Raw genomic sequence first — 24,785 nt, 5'->3', positions numbered from 1 at the left:
GAGTGGTTTTTACTGAAAACTAATGGTTGGAATCGATTCAGCACCCCCCAAAACCCCTAGTTAGACATCCCACAAGCTAATAATGGGAAATTTTTATTTTTCTATTTTTTCGCCCAGGCCCTCTGGGTACCCCAACTTTGATTGGCTCGCCAGAATTTTCCCCATGGAATTGGGTTGGAATAAATTGAGAGGTGTTAGTAGACACCTATATGAACACATTGGTGAAGAAAGCTATTGGTAAGCAATTTTTTCAGATGGTTAGAAAATTTTCTAAAATTCCCTAACTCGGAGTGAAATCTGAAAATGTTAAGAAATTGGTGATGTTTAGTTTTTTTTGTGCGTATATGCCATTACCGATCAGCTTGCTATCACTTGCCAAGCCAGCCGTTCCTTATCAACAATTTCATTGGAGTGCTTGCTTGAGTATTTAAGCCACTTGCCGAGCATCCTGCAGTTGATAGCGGTACAGTTCGTGTCCCGAACGGGGTGTATAGTCGGAAGTTGCTATAAGGTGGAGGTACATATGGGTAGATTTGGTTATGTAAAGGGACTTTCCGTGGATGTGTGTGCATGCCTGCTGCATGCTTGGTTATGGGCGCTGTGATAGCAAAGTGATGATGGGTGGTGGAGGTTTTAACTTTTAACCTCAGTAGCGTACAAGTGATCACGTTTTCCTTTGTCCTAGTGACTGTTTCTAAAGCAATTGGATATTAGCCCTGTTGGACTTAGTCTGAAACGGGGGCTTATGGATCTGATCTTGATTTTGAGGTCTGTGTGTGTGTGTGTGCATCTACAACCATATCTCGGACATGTATGTACCAATTGTATTTGTACTTGGCACAAAGACAAGACATAATGGTATACATATGAACATCATTTCATTTTGCGATGCGATCAAAGATGGTCAGTCAACTGGCAGCCATTTTAGTTGTTAAAAAACCCCATGTTGAACACATCCTCAACCATTTTTCGGACATGCATTTACTGATGTTGTTCAAACTTGGCACACAGATACACTGGACAACAAAGATTTTGCTGTTGGGGTGGAAATATATGTTCTCGACTAAATGGAGTATGCTGATTCTGAATCTAAATTCAGAATTTTCTGAGCACGTCAGAATTTTGAGTTATACATTTGGTCCAATTACAATAGCTTGCCCTGGTGGGTGATCGTTGAATTATCATAAATTATTATTTTTTTGTATTTTTGATTACAACTGTTGTTTTTTTGTTACAACTGGTTACAATTTTTGGTTACAATACAACTGTTCTAGAATATTATTTCTCATAAAAAGAGCTTTAGAATGAACTTTAAATTATTAAAAATGGATGAAAATTGACCAAGCTATGAATTTTTAAGTAAAAAATTGCACGTGGCATTACAATTTTTAACAAGAAAAAGGGCAGAGATTGCAAACCCTCATCAGGATTTCTTTTGAGTGGTGTATTTTTATAGGTTTTAGGGTCCAATATGGCTGCCAAACCATGTGACCAATGACATCATATGTGTGAACCTTTTGTTCCTCATGGACAGGCAGTCATACATGTAAAGTTTTGCCTCGATCTGTTCAGCCACTTCAGAGAAGAAGAATTTTGAAGGTTTAAAAAAAACAAAAAACAATATGGCTGCCGAATCAAGTGACTGATGATGTCATTAATTTTTTTTTTCTTCTGTGGACCGTTTTACCCCAAGATGACCCTCAAAATTTTTCATATTGATTGGATGTGGCATTCTACATCTGCAATTATGATGTCATAACGAGGGAACCTATGATGCCATAAAAATCACCCTCATTCCCCATGAGGAGTATTTGCTCTGTGTCAAGTGTCAATTTTTTGCTTGGTGTGGTTTCAGAGATACAGAGATCCAAAGTTTTTCCTTTTTCCAATATGGCTGCCACACCACGTGACCTATGACGTCATATGTATAATTAAAACATTCTACATGAGTAGTCGCACCAATGGTGAGAATTTCATCTCAATCCAACAAGCGGTTGCTTAGAAAAACACGAAAGTTGTGTGCAGACAAATAAACAGACAGACAAACAAACAAACGGACCCAAATGCAGTACCCTCTCTGAATCCCTCGGCGAGGGTAACTAACCCTAACCCTTTTGAACAACTTTGTAAAGGTATTGTAAATCAACAACAACGGATGCTAAACTCAAAGCAGGTATTTTTGTTGGGCCCCAGATCCAAGAACTGATGTGTGATCCCGAGTACAAAAATAAATTCAACTCTCTTGAGTTTGCAGCATGGGAAGCATTTGTGTTGCTTCTGCAGACCTTTCTTGGGAACCATAGAGATGAACAGTATGCGGAATTGGTGGACAACATGCTAAAGACCTATCAGCGAATGGACTGGAGGATGTCTCTTAAAATGCACTTCTTGCATTCTCATCTTTATTTCTTCCCACCTAATCTGGGTGAGGTAAGCAATGAGCATGGCGAAAGGTTCCACCAAGACCCTGTTCTGGGCCCTGTTCTTTTTCTGGTTTTCATCAATGATCTCTCCGACTCTCTGGAAAATCATCTATATCTCTTTGCTGATGACTCCACCCTCTGCCGTACCATCGGTCATCCCTCAGACTGGCAAGCAGCGGCTTCTTCGCTCACTGCAGATCTGGATAAAATCACAAACTGGTTCAACACGTGGAACATGTCTTTCAATCCGGACAAATCTCACACTCTCATTATGTCTCTCTGAAAGGACCGTATCAAACCCTCTCCCCCCCCCCCCATCCACTTTATCAACAATCCTCTGGAAGAAGTCCTTTCTTTCAAGCTTCTGGGTCTCACTATCTGCCAAGACCTTTCCTGGGAAAGCTACATTTCAAACCTCGCCTCCAAAGCCAGTAGCCGACTGGGAATCCTCCGTCGTGCAAAGTCTTTCCTCGGCCCACCTGTGCTCCCGACCACTTACAAATCTTTCGTCCGCAGCCAGATAGAGTACTGCTCTCCCCTCTGGGCTGGTGCTCGTGCCTCCCACCTTTCTCGGCTTCACGCTGTGGAAACCAAGGCATTTCGGATCATTGACATCTCTCGCAATGAGGCTGAGTCTTTGGGCCTCTCACTCTCTCACCACAGGCTGGTCAGTGGTCTTTCTGTCTTCTACCGTCTCCTCTCCAGCCTCGCCCCCTGCTCTCTCTGTGATTTTTCCCCACCACATTTCCGCAGGGCGCTCAAGGTCCGCCAACAACCCCCTTCTGGTAAAACTACCAAAATCACGAATCAATGCTCACTTTCACTCTTTCATTCCTATTTTTTTCCCGCCTTTGGAATAAACTCCCTCACTCTATTCATTTCCATTCTTCCCTCCAGGCCTTCAAAACAGCTGTTCACCACCACCTCTTATCACCCCCCATCCAAATCCTCGATCTTTTCTACCCCCGATAATCCACCCAAGCCCACCTCCTTCAAATTCCCTGCTTTCCTTCCTGAAAGTCCCTGTAATGTCCATCTTCTATTCCCCATGTTCCCCATCACATCCCTCTCCCTTCCATAGATCTCCGAATGTCTCTGTTCCCCACTGTTTTGTCCTTCCCACTCCCACCCCTATTGTCTCATGCCCCCCTTGCTGTGCGTTGTGTGTTAGCTCTCACACGAGCCTCGACAAGGTGTTGTTCGTCTTTCGGCTGCTCCCGTTAGGGGTCGCCACAGCGGATCATCCGTTATGATCCGCATACTGATTTGGCATAGGTTTTATGCCGGTTGCCCTTCCTGACGCAACCTTGGTCACCTCTTACGACACAGGGATAAAGATTGGGTTTCGCCATGATTCCAGGCTGCTCTACACTCCCTCATAGCATGGCCCAGTGCAGAGCTCCCGTCCTCAAGCGATCCTCCAACCCAAACCTCTGAGTATCCGGATTACAGGCGCACGCCACTACGCCCGGTATACGAGCCTTGACAAGGTATACAAAAAAAAAGACATTTCAGTCATGGAAACCAGGTATCAAGGACGTTCATCCCAAACATGATGGGTGATTACTGCTAGTTCCTACAACAGGAGATAAATTCCACACACAAGCGCAAGAGCAAGTGTCCCACACACTTCTGAACACGTCAGAGCAGTGCCTAAGCTGACCATATTGAAAGGAAGAGTGTAAACGTGAAGTGTTGTTTCTGAATCGCTCACAATGGGGCAGATTTCCTCATCAAGTTTACACCCTCCCTTAGATTACCATGTTCTAATGTTTTATTAACTGCTTTTTCTGTAACTTGTTTATGTTCTTGGTTTGTATACCTCACATTATACACGGAGATCAATCATTGTTATCTGAATATGACATGAAAGTAATTACTCAGCACTGATATTAGATGTACAATGTGGCGATCTGCAATAACAAAATATAGTATATAGCATGCTGGTTATCATTAATACCTGTACATATCATGAAAACCTGACGTGCTCGCTAAATTCCGACTACAGATTTGAAATCAGCGGCCCAGATTTAGCCAGGAACACCTGCATTTCCTTTAGTAGCAGAGGAAAAGTTTTTTTTGATGCCCAGTTTTATTTATTTATTAAAATTTATAAATTATAATCTATAATTTATAAACTCTGAGTTATTGGCTACATCTTCTATCAATGCTGAGATATAATTCCTTTTAATTCATATATATGATGTCTGGACAAAGTCCTTTATTCATCTTAAACATTGTGGCAAAAAGTGTGAACGACTTTGCATAAATATCTTGAATTTTGTTCTTAGGGGTAACTGTGCTTCCCCAGCATTTGGAGAGCTCAAAGACTACTACCTGTTCTACCTCAAGGGTCGGGCATCAAAGGAGCAGCTTCTAATGGAATGGGGTCCAGAGCTAACTAGTGAACAGGATGTTTGGGATGTATTCACATCATACATCACTGGTAATCCTAACCGCCAAGGACAGAAGGTGAGATGTGTTATCAGGTAATAATATATGGAGCTAATAATTTCGACTTTTGTTGTTCATCTGAACATATTTCAAACACACACACAAAGTATTGACACTGAAATTTGTATGCAATGGTATTTCACATTATGCTCGTAAAATCAGTCTTTCTCCCCCTCCACCAACCAAAACTTAAGGTGACCTGTACACCTTGGAATGATGAGCCGCTTTCTGCCGAAACTCTGGACCTTCGGGACTGGTTAGCAAAGTTGAATCAACGAGGTGTTCTTACCATCAATTCCCAACCGAGGGTCAATGGAGAGCCATCCACTCATCCTGCTTTTGGCTGGGGACCTCCTGGAGGTTTTGTCTACCAGAAGGTCTTGTTTCCCACTTTTAACTTTCTCGTTTTGTTGTTCCCATCATGGGCACAAGGCTCATTATGCTGGGATCCCATGTTCAAATTCCATAAGCTTTGTTGATTTGTCCTTGTAAATACACATTAAAATGGACTCAAATCCCCAGTGGAAAAATCAACACAGCTAATGGGATATGAATAAATAAATGTAAGCATGATTTTTTGTTGCTGTTGGCTGAGGAGACAAGTAACATATAAACAGACAGGAAAATTTGACAAAAACAGGGTAATTTTGGGTGGACAGGAGAGGAGAGTCAGTGGAAGTATGAAAGATAGCGTGATGTGGAAGGGAGAGGGTGATCCAGTATTCAAATATTGTAAGAATAGTATTTAACATGTGTTTGAGTAGGTTAGATTTACTCTTGTATTAGATATCTGCCAGAGGTAAGTCATATGTAATATGTACACTGGAGACGTACATAATTGGGCAAGTTTTACGTAATATGTACACTGGGGGAGGGAGGGCTGATTTTAGACAAAAGAGCAGAATAAAGTTGTTGTTGGTGCATAGCCCTGGACAGTTCTCTCAAACAGCCAGAGGCACGATCAATCTCCCAGGAGCAACTCAGAGATTCCCCACATCCAGGATGGTGTATCCCCGCCTTCAGGAAGAATAGAATAGAGTAAGAGAAAAAGAGTAAGATTTGCTATTACGCTAATCCAGAATAGAGTAAGATTGTATGGTATAAAACTTCCTGTGCAGGTGAGGCCAGGTGAGGACTTGGGCACAAAAGGCATGCGGAAAGTGCTTCACGCACTCTAAAACAAGCCGTCATGAACTGCGTGGTCAGCGGACTGCAAGCCATGGTGGTAAAGTCATTTGGGGAGTTCTGGCCGAGGAGGGAAAAATTGTAAAAGAGGTCACTCCACAGGGCAGGATGGCCCATAGTATGACGCCACCCACAGACTGCGAGTGGCCAATAACGGGACCCACCACCTATGAAAGGGGTCCCAGAGGAGGAAAAGGCCATGTCCGCACATGTGCGCAGCACTTGAGCTTTTGGGGTAGATCTTAAGATGTCCTTCTCGATGCTTGGCCACCTCTCTCATCTCCTACCCTCTTTCTTGCCATCCATTCTCTCACACCAAGTCACATGTCATATTGTAACGCATCATCCTGCAGCCACAACCAGCACATGCCTGCTTAAGTCCTCGCCTGCGACCTAATTGTCCGGTTTGAGTTGGTTTCATGTTCATGGCTACTAGCTGGGTTTTAGTGTTCGTTTATTTCCTTTTACAATAAACTCTGGTCTGAGAATGCCACATCTGTCAGAAAATGAGAGGAATAAAATCATTGGATACCTTCAAGCAGAATCTTCCATGAGCCATTTTGCAAGGCTTTTTGAACTTGGGGAGAGGAACTGTTTATGACCTCAGAAGATGTTATCAAACCAAGGGATCAACAAGAGATATGCCAAGAAGTAGAAATCCGAGGATCATGACTCCCACTTAGGTCTGATACATTTGTACGGCCCATCTATACAATTGGTTTCAAACGTCCCAGAGTAATGCAAACACTCGTTGGACCTAGCAGGATAAGTGTTAATATTCACTTGAGGCATGTGTGTGATGCAGGAATCCATTCTCATCATCCTGTTCATCATCCAAAACTTTCACAGCGACACATCCCAGCACACTTGCAGTGGTCAACTCAGCACATCCGATAGACACGAAGGCAATGGGCAAGTGTTATGTTCAGTGACAAAATCGGGTTTCTCCTTTGAAGGTATGGTGGCCAAGGACGGGTCTACAGAAGATGCAATGAACGATATGACCCAGTCCGTGGCAAGAAATCCGCAAATTTTTGACACGGAAGTGTTAGGATGGTATTGCTGAAACCTCTCACACAAACGTGATGCGTATCCATGGCAAGTTGACAGCAGAGCAATACATTAATGAGATCTTACAGCAACCTGTATAGAGCAACTGGGGACAAACACCGCCCAGACACGTCCGGGGACGAACACCGCCCAGACACGTCCGGGGACGAACACCGCCCAGACACGTCCGAGGACGAACACCGCTCAGACACGTCCGGGGACGAACACCGCCCAGACACGTCCGGGGACGAACACCGCCCAGACACGTCCGGGGACGAACACCGCCCAGACATGTCCGGGGACGAACACCGCCCAGACACGTCCGGGGACGAACACCGCCCAGACACGTCCGGGGACGAACACCGCCCAGACACGTCCGCGGACGAACACCGCCCAGACACGTCCGGGAACGAACACCACCCAGACACGTCCGGGGACGAACACCGCCCAGACACGACCGGGGACGAACACCGCCCAGACACATCCGGGGACGAACACCACCAAGACACATCCGGGGACGAACATTGCCCAGACACGTCTGGAGGGAAACACTGTCCGGATACAAACATCACCCAGACACGTCCTGAAACAAATACCGCCCGGGCATGTCCGGAGCCAAACACTCCCAGACACGACCGGGAACGAACACCACCTGGACATGTCCAGGGACAAACACCGCCCATACATGTCACTCACGACACAGTGGGGTGTCACTCATTGATTGGGAAGTTTAGGATCCTCCAGATGGCTTAACTGCTGCTCATGTATCTTCCCATTTCATATTGCCAAACCTCATCATGCAAAGTCCCATCCATTTTCAGGCCAAACACAGCCATGTTAGATCCTTTGTTGATGTACTTGTACACATATTAAATGGATTTCATCGAGTGGCAGTACTCAACATTGATGTGTGCATTGAAGAGAATCGGACAGTGTAGAACAATCCACTTGTTGTCAACTTCAACCTCACGACCACAAACTCTGAGATGTCACTCATTGATTGGGAAGTTTAGGATCCTGCAGATGGCTTCACTGCTTCTCATGTATCTTCCCATTTCATATTGCCAAACCTCATCATGCAAAGTCCCATCCATTTTCAGGACAAACCCAGCCATGTTAGATCCTTTGTTGATGTACTTGCACACATATTTAATGGATTTCATCGAGTGGCAGTACTCAACATTGATGTGTGCATTGAAGAGAATTGGACAGTGTAGAACAATCCACTTGTTGTCAACTTCAACCTCACCACCACAAACTCTGATGATTGATGTGAATCCACCATCTTCTGTTTTTCTCCGATACAGTGGGTATCCATCTTGTCCAGTCTGTGTCTCTTTCAGGAGATATCGCATAAACCTTTTTGTGCATGTGTTATCTTTCATGCATGGTGAGTTTGGATTGATGCTTTCTGAACCGTTTTCCATATTAATGTGTTTTCTAAATACCGAGCCAAATTTTATTTCCACCCGTCACACACAGCTCTTTATAAAGATTACTTTTTTGAACATATCCCTGAAATGTCAATATAAATGCAACATTGTTTTTCTGTGAGGGCTACTCAGGGTTTTAGGGTTGATTGCAGTACGTACTGTAGTCAGTAATCACATTGATTCCAACCTGCTGATTCCTGAAAAAAATGTCTATATCAGTCAAGCCCTCGTGTGTGTTTGTTTGTGTGTGTGTTTGTTTGTGTGTGTGTTTGTTTGTGTGTGTGTTTGTTTGTGTGTGTGTTTGTTTGTGTGTGTGTTTCTGTGTGTGTGTGTGTGTGTGTGTGTGTGTGTGTGTGTGTGTGTGTGTGTGTGTGTGTGTGTGTGTGTGTGTTGTTCATAAAGCATAACATTTTCTCTCTGCTAACTCCCCTACCCCCACCCCTCTCTCTCTCTCTCTTTGTCCTATCCTCTCTCTTCCCCCTCCCAATAGAGTGCAGCACCCTCTTCCCTCACCCCTCCCCCCCCCAATCACTCTTTCTCCCATTCCACCCACCTCTCTCTCTAGCTATCTCTGGACGATTTGGACCTTGGTTATGGCTGGATGGTGGTTATCTCCATACGTGTATGGGACGGTGTTTGTCTCCGAATGTGTCTGGACGGGATTTTGTGTCTGGGCAGTGTTTATGTCTGGACGGGAGTTCGTCTCCAGATGTGTCCGGGCAGTGTTTGTCTCCGGACAGTTTTGCTCCGGTCACCTCCGTGTGCTGTTTGTCTCCAGATGTATCTGGGCGGTGTTTATGTCTAGATGGGAGTTTGGCTCCGGACGTGTCCCTGCAGTGTTTCCCTCTGGATGGTGTTTATCTCCAGACATGTCCGGGCGGTGTTTGTCTCCGGGTGGTATTTATAGTATCACTGGTATAAAATGGATTTCGGACATTGATTTGGTTCTATCTTCATTTTTATCCAATGCAAAATCATTTTGGTAAGACAGGTATGATTCCTAATCAATGCTCCACGGTACGTCAACCTTCCCTTCCTCTCACCTCATGCTGCCTTCCCTTTCCCCACCCCTCCTCACTCTCCCTCCCTCCTCTCTCTTTCCCCTTCCACTCTCCCTTCTCTTTCTACCCCACCCCCCTCTCTCTCTCTCTCTCTCTCTCCCCCTTTTTGTCCACCCTCTTACTATCCCCATCAGCGAAGCTACGGTTGGTATTTGCTGGTTGTATACAAGATGTGCAAGCTTTTCTTGTTGACCTAATGTTATTGATTAAAAGTGTGAGCAAATAACACACTTGAAATAACCTTCTCACTTCACTCATTCATTTATATTGTTTGTTGTTCAACCACCACACATTTGCAACTTTTTACCTCAATCTTCCTCACCGTAGGCATATCTGGAGTTTTTCACTTGTGCTGAAAACATCAAAGCTCTGCTTCTTGTTCTCAAACGTTACGAACTTCGAGTGAATTATCACATAATCAGCTCCCAGGTACTTCCTGCAACTATGTCATTGCTCATGCCAAACATTCTTTTAACCTCACCAAGAAACATTCTCATTCTTATAGAGTTTTATATCAAGCTATTCCCACAGTGGGCATCAAAAGAGCACCATTTCGAAAGGCATAAAATGTGTCCAGTCATGTTATTCCATCATAAGGCTTGTGTTAGCTTAATGGCTAAGGTGGCTGGCTGGTTTAAGATCTTTGTTTCTTCAGTTTTAGCCCCTGTTTGGCATTGAATTAACACCAGGTGAGGTTGACTCAACCTGTCATCCTTGCGAGGTTTGCGTAAATGAGTACGAGTACGAGTGTGCTGGTAGTAGAGGGCACTGCATCAGTGGCACAGCCGTGCCCCCAGAAAGTGATGCGAACAGCAGCCACAGTCTGCACACCATAGCTAGCTACTCCATCTATTCTTTTAAACTAAACAAGCTCAAATGAGATAAGATCCTCGTCCTCTTAATGATTACGTCATAAAAACGAATATGACGTCATTGTGATGTATCAGGTTTGCGATAAATCATCTGTGCTAATGCCCGTCTTGATTCCCACAAACAAAATTCAAACAGCTTGCCTAGTTTCAGAGATAATGACATAGGCGATTTCCATTAGCGGCGATATTATGACGTCAACTTTTTTTCAAGGGAGCATTTCCAAAATCAGAGATGGTTACTGCTTGCGCGTGGGCTTTCTGCATATACATGGCAAGTTTCACGAAGATCCGATGAAAACTCTGGGTTGTGAAACAAAAAATGACAAAAAAATAGGAGTGACGTCATAAAAATTGATATGACGTCATAGTGATGTATCATATGTGTGGTGATTCATCTCTGCTAATGGCCCTGTTCGATTCCCGCAAACAGAATTCAAAAGCTTGCCTAGTTTCGGAGATAATTTTTTTAGGCGATTTCCATTAGTGGACGTCATAATTTTTTTTTCTAGGAGGAATTTTCAAAATCGGAGATGGTTACTGTCTGCGCAGGGTATTTTTACATATATATGCCAAGTTTCAGGAAGTTTCGATGAAAACTGTAGGCTGTGAAACAAAAAAGTCCACAAGAAGAAGATGAAAAACAACAAAGTGAGTAAGACTTAGAGATCCTCCACGAGGATCTAAAAATCATGTGATTCCTTTTTGCCTCTTTCTGAGATGTTCTTTCTTGCTGACTTTCCTTTCCAGCCCAGGTGAAATGCTACAGTTAGAACTATAGTAGATGAGAGTAGTACTCCCATATACTATAGTTAGTAACAGGTCTGACTACAGTAGTTTTCAGAGAATTACTACAGGAAAGGAATGCTATTTTTGCCTGGGAGGGTCATTATATTGTTTGGTGAGGGGAGGGGTGTATAGCTAGACTGTGGTAAATGTAGAATGATCTGTGTGTTTCGAGTAGGTTAGAATGCCATGTAACAGGGGGCTGTCAGAGTAAGTCATTTGTTACATATGATGCTGAACAGGCAGCATATGTAATTTATCGACAGGACAGACAAATTAATTTTGTATGTGCAAAACCCTTTGTTTTTGGGTGGGGCTCGGTGAGGACTTCCCATCACAGAGCCAACGACTACTACTACTCAGCGGACGCATCCGAGATAGAGTTCACAATGCCGTGCTACGAGTCTTTGTCCATCATCAGTGTCTGCATGTCCGTTATGTCATGCTGGATATCCGTTGTTCCGCAGTCGATGTTGTTCAGTGGCCTTCTTTCTCTGATTGGGCAAGGCAATCTCAAGCAGATTACGTCAGATATAATTTGGTCTTTGGCGCGGAAACAGTGACCAGCAAAACGTGAAACGTGACCAGCAAAACGAGCTGCAATGGTTGAAATGGGTGGTATGTCTCCGTAGATTTCTGCTTTTGTTCTGTGTTCCCGCCAGCTGAAGTTCTGAACTCTCATAAGAAGCCGAGTATATGTGCCATCAAGCCGGTCCTGCAGGGCCTTCTTCATGGTCCATGTTTCTGATCCATATAAGAGTATGTTTTCTACACAAGCTCTAAAGAATTCAAGTTTGGTAGATCTTCAAATGTTAGACTTGCAGATTCACTCCAGGCTTGACCTTTGTGTGATGTGAAGTCCTTCTTGGAGTCAGTTACATAAGACCCGAAGTACTTAAAGTCTTTGACTTCATTTAGTTGTGAGCCATCCTTGGAGGAGATTTGTAGATGATCAGATGATCACAGAGCGCACGTGTCACATGTGTGCAACTTGGCTGATTACGATCTCTCTGGCCAGTGTATGCTAGCCATGGTGGCATAGTGTGTAGTGTTTTGTGGAGAGAGAAGTGGCAATGTATATTTATATTTATTGGGGCCGCCCCGTGGGCAGGACGGCCCAGAGGAGGACTCCACCCAGGAGGAAGAAGAGAACTCCATCCACAACAAGAGAACCAAAAGAGGTTGGCTTGGAAGGAGGTTGAGAAAGTGGTTCACGAAGAAGCTTGAGAAGCAGAGATTATTGAGGTTTCCTCTGCAGAAGTTTTGTGATGGACTAAAACTGATATCACCCTGCTTTTGCAGAGGGGAAGGAGCCACCGTGACTTTGGAGAGTTGGAGCCGCCATGCCCTTTGAGAGAAGAAAGACTTCAGACAGGAGAACTCCATGGGCGTGTAGTGCAACGAAGCCCTTTGAGGCGGAAGAGGAAGTGCCTGTCCAGGAGGCATCGATGGGAAAAGGACAAAAAGGACCATGTGGTCTGGTTGAAGGCCTACTCATCGCTGGCCATGCTTGTGGCTGTTTTACTTTGGCTTTTGACACCATCGTCACTGGCTCTCGTCTCACTCGTAGTTTCTTAAAACGGGCTGCATTGAGTCCCGCATCCACCCTGTGCATCGTAGAAAAAGGGAAGCCCCACCTGCATTATCAGCCCCCAGTTGGACTTGGTCCGAAACGGGGCTTATGGATTTGTGTGCATGCATGTGTCCGCCCGTAACCACATCTCGGACATGTATGGACCGATACATGTTGAGATTTTATTTGTACTTGGAAAAAGACAACAAATGATGGTGTTCATATGCACATCATTTTGTTTTATGATGCGATCAAAGATTGCCTACGAGCCACCATTTTAGCTGTAAAAATAACCTAGTGTCGAACACGTCCTCAGCCATTTCTCGGACATGCATTTGTCGATGTTGTTCTAACTTGGCACACAGTTAATGAATGATAGCTTACATATGCACTTAATTTTGTTTTGAGATCAGATTCAAGATGGCCGACTCGTGGCCATTTTGTCACTTAAATGCGTCCGCAACCATTTCTCAGACAGGCATGGTCCTATTTTGTTGAAACTTGGCACAAGCACAGTACATGGTTGTATATGCATGCACCTCACTTTATTTTGCAATCCGATCAAAGATGGCCGACTAGTAGACTGGCAGCCGTTTTAGTTGTATGTATATATATATATATATATATATATATATATATATATATATATATATATATATATATATATATATATATATATATATATATATATATATATATATATATATATATATATATATATATATATATATATATATATATATATATATATATATATATGGGCTAGCCCTTTAACTCCATTTGTCAAAATTATTAAAACAACGGGGGCCATGACATTTTGTCTTTTTTGCTTGTCTTGTTGTATGACTGTGATTTGTGGTGCCCAGTAGGTTAGGCGTTGCGTTTTATTTCTCATCATTGTATGGAAGTTTGCGTAATCCCATTCTCCTCACTTGGTTTGTTCCATTTATGATAACGTCTTGTCGACCCTCTTTCCTCTAATTTGCTTTCCAAATAAACCTTTTAAAAGATAAGAAAACGTGTTTCAGCCATCTGCTTTATGTACGTGTATGCTGTAGATTTTTGGCTCACATGGGTGACCTTTGGGAATGGTAAAGTCGAGTAATAACTGAAAGCAGTGTCATAAAAGACCGTTTGGACCATCTCCCGGGTCAAAAGGTCCTGGCTCTGAGGAATCCTGTGTTAACAGGTACTCGGACGTGACATCTGCTGTCAGAAGTGGGATATACAAACCTTTTTAATTTCCGTCAAGAAAAATTTTAAATTAAATTTGAGCTTAAAAGTGTTATTTTCAATCTGAATGCATATGGGAAACATGGACAAAATGGCAGATGTTCATCTAATGGCGGATGGTGAAGAACATGTTCTCGGACGTGAGCCAGGGATGGGGCCTAGTGGGGAGGAGCATAGCATAAGAATGTCTCTTGTTCCTGACGTCACTTGAAGCCCTTTTATGGGTGCGAGAGGGATCAGGAGCCTGGCATGATGTCAACCCAGGTCATGTTTGAAAAACTGATAGAACAAATTATTAAAACTGATGGAAATTGGATGATTTGGGTGAACAAATGTAGGGGGGAATGAATTATTTGGATGAACAAATGTGGACGAAAATTAATAAAACTAATTGAAAAATTAATGATTTGAGTGAACAAGATGGCAGGAAATGAATAAAAATAATAAAATTTTAATGGCACAGTCAAGGGCACAGGCTAAAAGTGGAATGGCATGTTGGTTGAGGGGGAGAAAGGAAAATTCCACGGATACATGTATGTTTGGTAATGGCCGAGAACGTTATCGCACCAGTGTGGATGTCGCTCTGCCCCAGAAAGAGGCTGTCCACGTGATGAGCCAAATAGAGGTTTTAGAGGGAGATGGGATAGGCCCGTGGTGTTTGTGTTAGCGACCACGGGGCAGCTGGTAAGAAGAAAAACCTTAGTGGTAGGGCACTTAAAAACAGACAATGTGGGCCAGTGTCGGTGTGAGCCCCATTTGGAATTTCAATGTTTTTGTGCAGCAAAGGCAGAGATAGGAGCTGTGAGTCATGAGCATTGGCAGCTTATGATAATGGAGAAAGGTTGGGAGAGCAGGAGGCTCAAGGCCAGCACTGACTGCAGGGAGGGACAGAAAGGCCCAATAACAGGATAATTATACGCAGCTGCATTTGGACACGCAAGACCTGGGTTTATAAATTTATTTCAAGCAGGCTTTGTGGGAGTTGGTCCCTGAGCTGCAGATTTTTGGACCAGGGGAGACTGCCCTCCTGGGAAATTGGATTGGGCCAAGCAGCTTGGGATCTGCACAGGCAGGATTTGGACGTGGGGCTGCCCACAGGTGTGGTACCACCCAGGCCACATGGGGAGTCTAGTGGGAAGTGGCATCTCTTGTCCATCAGGGTGCCATCTGAGCGAGTGTCTCGGACTGGTGGGGTCGCCAGACCGACCCTGGAGAGGGTTGACTCCTCTGGGGCATCGAGGTGGTCACTCCTGGGCACCATATGGTGCACTATGAGGACCACTAGTTGGAGGTATTGCAAGCCGCACCTTGGTGACGGCACCACTGAGGGCCAGTAAGGGTCTGATGAGGTGACTGCCTGGGCAAGTGGCTTGGCAGTCTCACCCTGAGGCTCTGAGACAGCCAGCATGTGGTGACCTGCTATGCTGTGCTGGTCTATGGACGTGGGTCAAGCTGGGTATGGGTATGAGTATGAGTACAAGCCACCGGACAACCACTGGAGCATGTGTGTTAAGTTATGGAGTGTTTGTGAAAGGCCCGGAGAGGCCTGTAAAACCTCCACAGATGGTCCATGGTGATTTTGGGTTCTCGATTTGGGAAGAGAGCTCTGAGTTTTAATTGGAATGAGTTACAATGGGAAGATTGGCTGCAGCATGTGCTGTTGGTATTGAATGGGCTCCCAAGTGGGAACTGGATTTATTAAATTTATCTTTCCCCATTGTCATGGCTCACCATGCTTTGTTTTTGGGGGAATGTAGGCGAGTTGGGGAATTGGTATGGGTGACAGGCAAGAGTGGCCATGAGAGCTGAGTACATGGAGTGGGTGGAAGGTGCTAAAATATGTGTTGTGAATAAAATAATTTTTCACTGGTTATTGTGTTTTATTGTGACTATTAGCATGTATACAGGCCATGTCAGGTGGGAACACCACAAGTAGTATGTACTGCAGGGGGAGGTGGAGAATGAATGGCAGCAGTGGGGAGGGATCAGTGTGTGTAAGGAAGTGGTGTGTGTTTGCAGGTGGATCAGGCTTTTAAGGAGAGCGAGGAATGTAGAGCTCCGCTATACCCTGCCCCCGATAACCCAGCATGTGACTGGATATGGAAAATCCACTGGGAGGAGGGTTGGTTAGGTTGGCCATGGAACGGAGGATCACTGACGACCATGGGAGGTTGTGGAAAGCCAATGGGTGACCCCTCGCCGGCAGGGTTGTGTAGCTGCAGTGCCTCGAGAAAGTTTACACCCCTTTTCAAAAATTTCAACTATTGTTGCCTTGTAGCTTGGCATTAAATTGCATTAAATCAGACATTTTCCACATTTATTTACACCGTAAACTACAACTTCCAAGTGGAAAAAAAATTCTACAAATTTCAGAAAATCAATTAAAAATACAAAACTAGAATATCTTGGTGAGATAAGTGTCCACCCCCCTTGTAATAGCAATTGGAAATTAGGTGCAACCAATTACCTTCAAAATCACACACCAAGTTAATTGGCCTACACCTGTGTTAAATTGTAGCGATTCTGATTATTACCTCTGCACCGAAGGTGAAGGAGGTTATGATTTTGACCCCTTTCTGCGTGTTTGTGTACAGTATGTCTCAAAAAATTGTGGACGAATCTGGATGAAATTTTGTGGACAGGTTCGGTGTCTGACAAGGACGAACTGATTAGATTTTGGTGAAGATCCGGATCCGACGACTAGAATTTTAAAGTGATTCTTCACCATTTAGAGATAGGACCAAAAACGACATAAATATATATATATATATATATATATGTATATATATATATGTATGTATGTATATATATATATATATATATATATATATATATATATATATATATATATATATATATATATATATATATATATATATATATATGGCGTAGTGGTGTGCGCCTGTAATCCGGCTACTCGGAGGCTTGGGTTGGAGGATCGCTTGAGGACGGGTGCTCTGCGCTGGGCCGCGCTATGAGAGGGTGTAGGGCAGCCCGGAATCATGGCGAAACCCAATCCTTATTCCCTGTGTCGTAAGAGGCGACCAGGGTTGCGTCAGGAAGGGCATCCGGCGTAAAACCTGTGCCAAATCAGAATGCGGATCATAATGGATGATCCACTGTGGCGACCCCAAACGGGAGCAGCCAAAAGAAGAAGAACAACATATATATATATATATATATATATATATATATATATATATATATATATATATATATATATATATATATATATATATGTAGCACGATGTCTCAAAAAGTTGTGGACGGATTCAAATGAAACTTGATCGACACATTAATGTGTGACAAGGAAGAAAAAAAAATGACAGTTTTTACAGCCATTTTTCCCTGCTGTGCAGGGGTTAGGCTTTTTCTTGAGGCAATGTTTTATGGCCGGATGCCCTTCCTGACGCCAACCCTGGTCGCCTCTTACGACACACAGGGATATGGTATACCTATTCTAACCGGGGCATACACCGGGACCAGTACACTGGTACTCACTTCGCCGACCTCAGATGGATGACAGGCTGAGTCAACCCCCTGGTGTTAATTCAGCAGCCAACGGGGATTGAATTCAGGACCCTGGGATCCCAAGCCGCCACCCTAACCACTAAGCCAACACCAGGCTTGTGTGACAAGGAAGAATTGATTCAATTTTGGTGAAGATCCGGATATGATAACTTTAAAAGTGATTCTTCACCAATGAGAGAAAGGGCCAAAAACGATAAATAGCATGATATTTCAAAAATGTATTGGGCCTGATATGTTCTCATGCATCAGGAATTACGTGGCAGAGGTATGCGCTCCACCGAGTGCCCTTCTACTTTCAGAATAAAATCAGCTGTTCCTATAGGTTTCCTCTGCTGGGTGGAGCATTTCACAGTTAAGACTCAACCATGAGCCCTAAGGAGCTTTCAAAAGACCTCTGGGATAAAGTTGTGAAAAGGCACAGATCAGAGGATGGGTTTAAAAATATTTCAAAGGCCTTGAATATCCCTTGTAACAGAGTCAAGACAGTCATTAAGAAATGCAAGGCGGACCATCAAGACTCCACCTCGATCAGGCCGTCCCTCCAAACTGGATGACCAAGCAAGGAGGAAACTGATCAGAGTGGCCACCAAGAGGGCAATGGTAACTTTGAAAGAGCTACAGGCCTCTATGGCAAAGACTGGTCACTGTGTGCATGTGACAACAATATCCCAAGCACTCCACAAATATGACCTGTGTGCTAGGGTAGCGAGAAGGAAGCTATTACTCAAAAAACTCATCTTTAGTCCCATTTGAAGCATGCACAAAAAACACTGCAGAGATTCTGAATCCATGTGGCAAATGTTTTGTGGTCTGATAATACCAAGATGGAACTTTTTGGGCCAAATGCAAAATGTTACGTTTGGCGCAAACCCAACACAGCACATCACCCAAAGAACACCATCCCCACTCTGAAGCATGGTGGTGGCAGCAACATGTTATGGGGATGTTTCTCATCAGCAAGGAATGGGGCACTCGTCAGGATAGAAGGGAAAATCGATGGAGAAAAATATAGAAAATCTGAGAGGAAAACCTGCTGCCCTCTGCAAGAAAGCTGAAATTGAGACGGAAGTTCACCTTTCAGCATGACAACAACCTGAAGCACACATCCAAAGCTACACTGGAGTGGTGAAGAAACAAAAAGATAAATGTCCTTGAGTGGCCCAGTCAGAGCCCCGACCTAAATCCAATCAATAATCTGTGGCATGCCTTGAAGATTGCTGTTGTGGGGGCCAAGGCCTACTATCTTAAGAAATATATCAAGCAAGTTCATATATAAGCCATTTATTCCATACTATAGAAGACAACTTTCATGCATGAAAGGAAGACCCCAGCCTACGACATGGTTGCAAGCTGAAGACTTAGGTTACAGAGCTTTTCTGAGAATTTATATACAGTTTGTTCAAAGATATCGGATGAAACTTTGTTGACTTCAGATAAGCCATACACAATGGTATTTAAATATGTACAATGGTTTTGGTTTGTTCAAACATACCTCATACAATGGTTTAAAATGGTTTGAGTTTATCTGACCAAAGGAGAGGGGTGTGTGTGTGTGTATGTATGTGTGTGTGTGTGTGTGTGTGTGTGTGTGTGTGTGTGTGTGTGTGTGTGTGTGTGTGTTTGTGTGTTGGGGGGGGGGGTAGTCTAGGGGGTGGGGGGTAAGATAAAGTATAAGAGTTGGAATTTGCCTTCCGGTAAGAGGAGAGGGGTGAGGGAGGGGTAAGAGAGAGTCATTGCATCATTCTGCTGACTATCTTGTTCACAGGTTAAGATTTCATTTAACAGATACATCTTAACGATAAGTTATTTGGACTGAGTGTGTTTTTCTTACAAACTCACTCAGCATGTGTACTAACCTCAATCAGCATGCATATTTTAGCTTCATCAGCATGCATGTCTATTAGCTCTACCAGTAAATTATTTCTCAACTAAGTTAATTAATTTATTCAAGACAAGAACTATTTAAAGTTTGCTTTTTACATGATTATTATATTACATTTAATAATCCAGCTCCCACAGTTTCCCCCTTTTGTTCTAACAGAACAATCCTAACGGTTTGTTCTGGAAGGACAAGCCAGCTAAAAATCAAAATTTGTCGTTTGGCTCATGGCAGGCTCGTTTCCACCACGTCACCTAGACTTGTGCTCTGTGGTGGGTTAACACCCTGGCAAGTGGATGCAACCCCAAAGGGGGGTCACTACCTCTCCACCCACAGAGTTGGGGCACCTAAGTGATTTTGGAAGAAAAGAACTCTGTGCATACCGAATATATACATCCAATCGGCAATCGTCTTTTCCAATTATACTAATCAGTCCCAATCAGAACAATCCTAACGGTACCATCAACATCAGTACATCAGTACATCAGAACCACTATCAATTTACCATTTTGACTAGCATACCTTGCGATGTTATATACCTTCCTGTTTCCAAAGTTCCCCTATATTGTGTGTCATCCTGTACACATATCAGGAATCCGTATATATTGTTATGCTTTCATCCTCGGCTAGATTGCATACTGCAATTAGCACACATAGCACTTTCCAATATGCTATTTTCAACGCACACTGCATATCCTGACAGTTATGTTCCTCTCCATCATCAGTGATTAGCATTAAGAAGTTATGTTCAGTGTCAGACATCTTTTGATTACCACATTCTTTGCTCTAACAGTGAACCAACCAGTACTGCATAATCTGGTACCATCCATCCATCCACTCATTGAGACCATACTCTATGCAAAGCGTTTGGTGCTGCCCAAGCAGTCTCCCTGGCTATTGGATACAATCCTGGACAGGTCACCACTCTGACACAGATCAGGGACCTATCGTCTTCACTATCCAGCCATCCCCAAGAAACACCTCATTTCCCTCTTTGTTCTGGGCCTCAGAACATTCAGAATAGCCCACAAGCCATCACTTAACAATCTTCTCAAGGTTCCATTCAACACATGTCCTCAATATGTTACTTGGGTCTTGCACAGTTGTAATTTGGCCTTTGGCACCTCATTGCCTTTGACAGCCAGTGCCCCCAAAAGGGTTAAGATGTTCACCCCGCAATCATTCCCTGATGTCAAGCAAATCAGCAAATCATCCTCATACTGTACCAATAATGCCTTTGGCAAGTTGAAATTGTGCCTCTGTCCAAACAACTGACACCCATATTTTAAATAACTTTACCACAACATCAGTACAAAAATACAACCCAAGCTCGTTAATCTTTCAATTAACTAATTATGGCACTACATAATAACCACAACTCCACCTTCCTTGCTTTCACTGATGCAAACTGGTCTATGATATATATATATATATATATATATATATATATATATATATATATATATATATATATATATATATATATATATATATTAGTCTATGATATATAATACATGTGCTCAAAGTCAGTTTTTTTCAGCTTCTTCTCTTTCTACACTCAGCAGAGCAAGATCACAGTCTGCCTTGACCCATGGAGGCTCTCAAATACGAAAGTATTCGTTTTAACTTGCTGAATGATCTCTCACAGCTGGCGAAGGAAACTGCGATGGTTTGCATTATCTGAATAGCAATGCGAAGATCAGGGAAGATGCTCTCATCTCCACACTGAACAATAAATTTGAGAAGCTCTTCAGCTCTTGATATTCTCATGTTGATTTGATAGCAACATTCTGCAATCCAAAATTTCTTCATATAGCTGCTGTCCATCAACATCAGAGCTGTACAATTCGCTTAAATTTTCACACTCTTTTTTTTTTTTTTAGATCATTACTGTTCGTGCCATAACACAGTCCCTCGACATCGAGAAGGAACCCAAACTTTGCGTCAGTGTCATACAAACGAGCGAACCTTTCGTCCATTTTTCTGTGAAGACGGTTGAGTGTTCCCTTCATGGCTCTTTCCATTTCCTCATTGGTTGTTAACCCAGCGTCTCTCGAGTTCTCATCAGCCATTCGTTTCTTTCATCTCATGTCTTTCAACTTCAATATTCCATTCTTGACAGAGACCGAGTCCTGCTCAGTGGTGCCCCTCCATCAAGTGGCGCCCAGGGCATGTGCCATACCTGCTCTACCTGAGGTATGCCACTGACCAAGGTAGACCCTTCAGTCACTACTATTTGGTGTCATCCCTTCGTACCCTTTGTTCTCCTCAATGCAATACAAATTCCTGCCCCGTACCTGACGTAAATATTGTCTTGGCAAACCTTTTACTTACGTGATTATTGTTCCAATGTCCTTTGCTTTGTGTCGTTCTGCAACCCTTAATGTAACATGTGGCATTGTATTCATGGATTGGTACATCAAATTGCATTGTTGTTTTGCAATGTTACCGCTAACCCAACCTCCTCCTCACCAATCCAAAGATCAGTAGTTGTGATTTTGAATTCCTTACCAAACACATTCTATACTCATTTGCATAATTCACATTCTCTCCCAAAGCGTCACAGCATGCTGTGCAGTGTAGAGGTTTGATCCGTTCTGCCATATTTTCTCCCATATTTCCATTGTAAGGTTCCAACCAACATTTTATATCAGGAATTGTTTTTAAATCTGCTAAATTCTCAGCTATCTCTCACACAGGCCAATTGTTATGATAAACATTAAATGTCAATCAAAAAAATCAACCCTATCAGTTCTCTCCACAAGCCCAATAAACTCCACAAGCCCAAGCCCAAGTCCAAACAGTACAACTTGAGACACCATGGTAAAAAGATCCCTTCAAACAATCTTATTAATATTCATAAACCAATGCTATTAGACTGGGCATCAAATTCACGTTTATCCAAGAGGCAGAATGTACGTTAATGCATCGTCCGTCCGTGAATAAAACAGCATGAGCACCGACGTCCATTTATATATTATGTATGCAAATGATATATATTATGTATGCAATGATAAGTAACTTCATAAACTACATGACAGTCCCGGCACAACCACTTGAATGCTAACTCCGCTTTTCAAAAGTGTTCCCCAATACTAAGCGACCCTTGAACATCTGTACAGCCTCTGTGTCTGGCTGAGTTGCATATGTATTATGTCCACATCCCACAGTCATTACACAGAGATCCCACACAGAGAATGCTTTTTTACCATCATGAATGACTCAAATCATCAAATTCATTCACATTAACTCATTCATATGTCATGGTAACCATGGTGATCAGATACCTTGACCCATGGTTCATAGAGTTATACATACAGCTGGAATCACTTTTTCCTAACGACCATCAAATTCGTCGGCAGTCATCCACATAACGAGCGACCTGCACCAGCATGCTCCAACATGCAGCGCCTTTTGCCACATCATAGCTTTGACTGTCAATTCCAAATCAACCACAGATTCCTGCCACAATCGAATGATAAAAACTCAGATCATGATACAATGATGCAACCAATTGTGCTAATACACCCAATCTATTGTTTATGCTGAAAGAATCATCGGTTTATCATTGCCAATAACAGTGCACTTTGTTATTAACAATAACAACAAACAATTCTTTTTTTCTGAGCCTTTAAATCCTACAACCGCTTCATACAAGCTGGCCCCCACCTTTTCCTTATCTGTGAAATCTCACAATATATGCCTGTTGTATTTGACACACACGCACTCCCACATACATGTGAACCACCTTAAAACATCACATTAAATCATATTGGTTCTGCACTTGATGAATAATTTTTGATGTTAATCCATCACCGGCTCAGTACTCTTCGCTCACTCTCATTGGACACACTGTCTGAGCTTTCATCTGAGCTGGCTTCTTCTTCATTTGATGTTTATTGGTGAAGTCAGAGCTACGAGAGTAGAGGATAAATGGGGTTTCTAAGGCATCCATACAAATGAATGAGGGGAAAGGGAAAAACTCTCTGAATCAAGCCCCAAAAGCCCAAAACAGGAGACTGATTTCCTCCCCCTCCCATACAAGCAAATGTTAAAACCTTTCTGTCTCAAGCCCTAAAAGCCCAAAATAGGAGACTGATCTCTGCCCCACTGAGGCAAATGTTAAACTGAGACTTACTGATTAAAGCACTTCTTTCCTTTTATATTTTCATTCCATTCAAAGAGTGATCCAATGAATATTTGTCCATTTTCTACTTTCAGTGATAAATTAATTTTCCTATTACATTCATCTCCATCGAGTATATTCACAAAGATTACTTTGGAACTTAGTTCTTTGTTTAAATGTCATTGTTGAGCAGAAATGAAATGATAAACTTCTCTCCTGAGGTTTGACCACCTCCTGAGCCACACATTATTTTTCATAAGCCACGCCCACTTTTTCCTAAGCCACACCCACTTTTTCTTAAGCCACGCCAGTTTTTCATAAACCACATTAACTTTTCCTAAGCCCCGCCCACTTTTACTAAGCCCCACCCTCTTTTGTGAGGACCACCTACTCTTACATCATTTCCAGTTAATCTCTGACTCACAAGGCTTTCCTCGAATTGACCAAGGAATTTCCAAAGGAAACCACACCCACCAGTCTTTCTATATAAAGGCTTGAAGCCCAGACTGAATTTAAACATATTTTTACTTTTACTGAGAATGGACTGCTGTGCTGAGTGTGAGTGGGATGACTTTGGAGTTCTACTACTTGTATGGAACTAAACCTTCAAGTTGATGAACTAGATGCAAACCTCTTATCTATTGAGGTAAGATTTTCTCTTCCTATTTACAGAGTTTGATTGAAGCATATAATCATTTAAAAATTAAATCACTTCATTAATACATTCATATTTTCTCACAGGAAATTGTATCAGAAATGCAAAATGAAAATACTGCTTTTTCCACAAATTGGGGCAAAATTATTGGTTTGGTTGAAGACCTTATGAGCGACCAAGACCCACAGAACGAGCTCGACCTTGATGACCCAACCAAAGAGTTATACCTTGGACACCCGCAAAATCCTGAAAAAGAGTTTTACATCGATGGTACTCATTGTGAGTTATCAAGACAATACCCACTGAACAAGTTATACCTTGATGAGCCAGAATACAAGTTTTACCAAGAAGACTCACAAATTTCAGAAATTTTGAAAAATTGAGATTTCCTTGATGATCCACAGTTATACTATGTGAGATCTATCATCAAAACCCATAAAAATTGGAAAAATGGAGTTTTCCTTGATGATCGACAGTTATACTATGTGAGATCTATCACTGAAACCCATCAAAATTGGAAAAATGTA

At 42.8% G+C, this 24,785-nt stretch overlaps 1 protein-coding gene across 7 annotated transcripts in view; it reads left to right on the top strand.

The window, feature by feature from the left end:
- The window catches only part of MTHFR (methylenetetrahydrofolate reductase), a 199,940-nt gene that overhangs the window by 122,665 nt on the left and 52,490 nt on the right, over nt 1-24,785 (top strand). For 6 of the 7 annotated variants that reach the window (XM_085844834.1, XM_085844827.1, XM_085844828.1 and 3 more), the window contains 3 exons: nt 4,715-4,895; nt 5,072-5,254; nt 9,934-10,035. In XM_085844834.1, the coding sequence (XP_085700960.1) occupies nt 4,715-4,895; nt 5,072-5,254; nt 9,934-10,035 (466 nt within the window). Of the gene's footprint in view, nt 1-4,714; nt 4,896-5,071; nt 5,255-9,933; nt 10,036-12,563; nt 13,450-24,785 lie in introns of those variants that run through there. The other variant, XM_085844833.1, reaches the window with a different exon arrangement.

This window comes from Eptatretus burgeri, chromosome 11 (genome assembly GCF_056783735.1).
Source record: "Eptatretus burgeri isolate ZD-2024b chromosome 11, Ebu_testis_v1, whole genome shotgun sequence".
Taxonomy (NCBI): Eukaryota; Metazoa; Chordata; class Myxini; order Myxiniformes; family Myxinidae; genus Eptatretus; species Eptatretus burgeri.
Note: the sequence above shows the minus strand (reverse complement) of the source record. Positions and strands in the feature narration are given on the sequence as shown.